The sequence below is a fragment of the Anoplophora glabripennis genome, unplaced genomic scaffold (assembly GCF_000390285.2).
Source record: "Anoplophora glabripennis isolate ALB-LARVAE unplaced genomic scaffold, Agla_2.0 scaffold474, whole genome shotgun sequence".
Lineage (NCBI taxonomy): Eukaryota > Metazoa > Arthropoda > Insecta > Coleoptera > Cerambycidae > Anoplophora > Anoplophora glabripennis.
This window is the reverse complement of record NW_019416603.1, coordinates 244286-247923: the sequence shown is the minus strand read 5'-3', so window position 1 is coordinate 247923 and position 3638 is coordinate 244286. Positions and strand designations below refer to the sequence as shown.

The 3638-nt window shown below is 32.8% G+C and overlaps 1 protein-coding gene across 1 annotated transcript; it reads right to left on the bottom strand.

The window, feature by feature from the left end:
- Positions 1–340: 340 nt before the first annotated feature.
- On the bottom strand, positions 341–3391 carry LOC111691765 (protein HIRA-like). The gene is made up of 5 exons (XM_023455061.1): positions 3133–3391; positions 1610–1706; positions 1047–1294; positions 902–990; positions 341–806 (listed from the first exon to the last, which is right to left on the bottom strand). Exons 1-5 carry the CDS (start codon positions 3377–3379, stop codon positions 699–701), a joined length of 789 nt encoding a protein of 262 aa, XP_023310829.1. The 5' UTR covers positions 3380–3391; the 3' UTR covers positions 341–698.
- Positions 3392–3638: the final 247 nt, after the last annotated feature.

The following is a 3638-nucleotide window of genomic DNA, read 5'->3' as shown; positions in this document are numbered from 1 at the left end:
AAATGAAATTGAATGTTAAATCTGAAATACCGCTGCATACGCACTGTGTTCTGGTATTAGCTGTAGTAGCCCAGGTGCATCGAGTGTACGAAGTAGTCGGTTATACGTCAAATACTAACCTGGCGAACTTGGTCGTAAATCAGAGAGCGTCTCCAAAAAACAAGTAAACAACAGTGGCGCGTACAGAGGTAAAATGTAGTACATATGTGGAATTTAGGAAACAAATTGGATTTATAATAAATTACATTTAAAATAAATAGTTTATGAGAATAAAGGAATTTTTGTAGGAACAAGGGTGCCAGACNTGACTGCACTGAAATGTTGGCAAAAATAATTTGTTATACAGTGTGTTCACTTCGAATTAATATAGAGTCATAGCTTTCTTCGCTTCACACTCAAAAAAATATTTGTTTCTGAGAAAAAGAAATTACCAGAGCATTCGGTCACTGAAAATATAACATTGATATCGGAATTTAATTATCTTCAACTGTTTTTGAGAAAAAAGTGTTTCCCAAGAACTATTGATCACCCTGTACAGCTCGTTCTCGGACCTTGCTTAGTGATCAGTCATGCACAAGGTTGTTTCAAACTATCTCCTTGTGGTTTTCATCATTTCTGTATTTATTAAAAAATAAACTTATATCTATGACTTGTATAAAGATTCACTGAAAACTATCCTAATTAAACTTAAAAATATACTAAGGATCGGAAAGCTGTTCACTATATTCTTTATACAGTCTTTGCCAGGGTAATTTGGTTTTGATAATTGCTAATACTTCGTTTAGGAGCGTCCTATTGGTTCCTTCCTGCAAAAATAAGATTTTCCAAAAAATATTCTCGTACATAGCATACACCAAAAAGGTGATCACATAAAATGGAGAACTAACAATGAAACTCTTACCAATCTAGTATCCATTTTCTGTTTCTTCGATGACGTGTGATTCGGACCCATAAGATCATCCAACACGAGCCGTAACCTACATTCAGGACCTGAAATAATAATAAGAAATACCGAAAGTTTTGGAAGAATTACTTCACGACGCTACCTTTATCAAGCAAATGGTTGACCGTGGCAATCAACCAATGCCTGTACTCAGCGGCTGACTGTAGCACACTCGTTGCGGTAATCTGTGATTCGAGAAAACTTAATGTCACTCCTGGTGGTAATGTATCCATGCACCTCTGTACCGGCATGTGTCGCTGCAGTGACGCCAACGGTAAATTAGCCGGAACGCGTCTTATTAAGTTTCCTCCCGTTCCGCTGACAGGATCTAGAGGGTTAGACAACTGAACCCTAGACGAAAACGACTATAATGTAGCGATGAAAAATGAAGGTTCTGACTTTAATATTAAAAAAATTTGTGTTTTTTTTTACTTCTAAGTTATAATTAGTACAAAGTAGAATAGCAGTTTTGTATTTTTTTTTTTAGAAAATGTGATTGATTTTGGATATAATTTAATTTTGAGTGCTATATTTTGCTAATTTTTGGAATTCTAAAGATAGTTTTTTAATGAAGCTTTCAATGAAAACATAATAGTTATGTAGATTGGTAAAATGTAAAACCCACTGTATATTAACGAATGTAAAAATAAATATCTGAAAAATTACCATGTCTGCAGATTCATACAATAAGAATAAGCTCGTCCATCTGATAAAGTTAGAACTGGTTGATTGGTTGAACTTAAACTACAGCCATTCACAGAACCTAAAAATCATAAATACAAAGGAGTTCGATATTAGAGAAATTCGAGCCACACGTCAAAACTAATCAAATAGTACTGATTTTTTCTTTCCGAAATTTCCTGTACTATAAAGTTCCGGTGAGGCAATTGGAATTTATGCGTAGAATTTTTTCAAAATGGCCGAGTAATCTCTAGCCTCAAGCTCGATCATAAGAAATTTGACATATTCGGTATCTAAAAATGAAAAAAAAAAAAAAGGAAAATTATGTACTAGAGGCTGCCAAACAAAAAAAAAATCATACCCATTAAACATATTCCTGAATCAGACCCAAAACATAACCTCAAATTTATAAATCATAAATCATATATTGTAGAACGTCTTTTTGAAGCAATCAAATCCTTTGTTGAAGAAAATATATTGTTTCTGTGGGTTTTCAACTCAATTATTTTGGATTTGAGGTTAGGTTTTCAGGTTGCACACTCAAAAGTACCATTTTTATGGATTTATACTCACAGGTTTAGAAAAAATTGAGTATGTTCGTTTTAGGTTACGATTTATAAATTTGAGGTTATGTTTTGGGTCTAGATTCATGATTTAGGAATATGTTTAATGTTTATGATTTTTTTTTGTTTGGCAGCCTTTAGTACATCATTTTCCTTTTTTTGTTCATTTTTAGATACCGAATATGTCAAACTTCGTATGATCGAGTTTGAGACTAGAGATTACTCGACCATTATGAAAAAATTGTAAGCATATACTCCAATTACCTCACCGGAACTTTGTAGTACAGGTAATTTCGGAAAGAATAAAAAAAAATCAGTACTATTTGATTAGTTAATATTTCCCACTGTGCGGCGCCCCTCCTAGTAATTTTCATTGTTAAAAAATAAAAAAAAAATTGTAATGTGCAATCAATTCAACTCGATTTGCAAAACTGAGTCTGTGGGTTGTGCGTAGCTCGTTCCTACATCTGTAAAGTGTTTACAATGGTGGTCATGGTTATCGTCGCGAAGTAGTGAAATACATTGCAATGTAACTTTCTTTAGTGTCTTAAAGAAACTCCATCGTAAATATATCTCTTTACTGACAAAATGTGTGTTAGAACTGCATCTATCGGAAACACAGAATCAAATGTAATTTGAGCATTTTTCTTTTTAGGGAATTTAAATATTAAAAAAATTTGGGGAAAACAATATCGAAGGATATCTATAAATATTATTTTGCAAGAAATACAAAGAACTTTTGACTAATAGAGAATAGGTGCACAATTTTTTTGGGTAGTGTCAGTACATGTCAATACAATGTGTCATTAATCTCAAATTGAAATGAAACATAAATAAAAGAGTAAACATGATATTTACCGATCTAATTTTATATCCAGTACAACAATAGCAGACAGTAAAAAATTGATGTAAAAACAATATATTTAATGTAAGACAACCACTTACCTTTCCCCGTCAACAAACTTCGCACTGAGATGCGGGTTAATAAACTTTTCGAGTTCTGTAGATCCCACATATGTAATAATCCGGTTTTGGTTAATACCAAACAGTAACTATTCTGGGAAAGACTAAGAGAAGAGACAACGTCTTCGATTAATAAAGGTGGCAGTGATCTAGCACCAGATTTGAGATCGTAACAATTTATCGTTAAGTCTTCGCAACAAGCTACTATTGTCTTTCTATTGCAAGCCATACATCTTATGGATGAGCCTGAAACCCAGCAGAAAAAATCAATAATACTTTAACAGTTACTGATTCTGTTAATGGTTCCTCAAAATTGAAACCTACCGGAATGCGTGCTGGTTATATGTCTAGTAAGTGATTCTGAGAGAGTCTCTTTTTGAACGTATTGCCTCTCTCTATCAATACACTCAAAAGGAACAATGTTAACTTTAATATCTCAGAAATTAATAATTTTAGCTATAGAATATATATAATAAATATAAATAAAA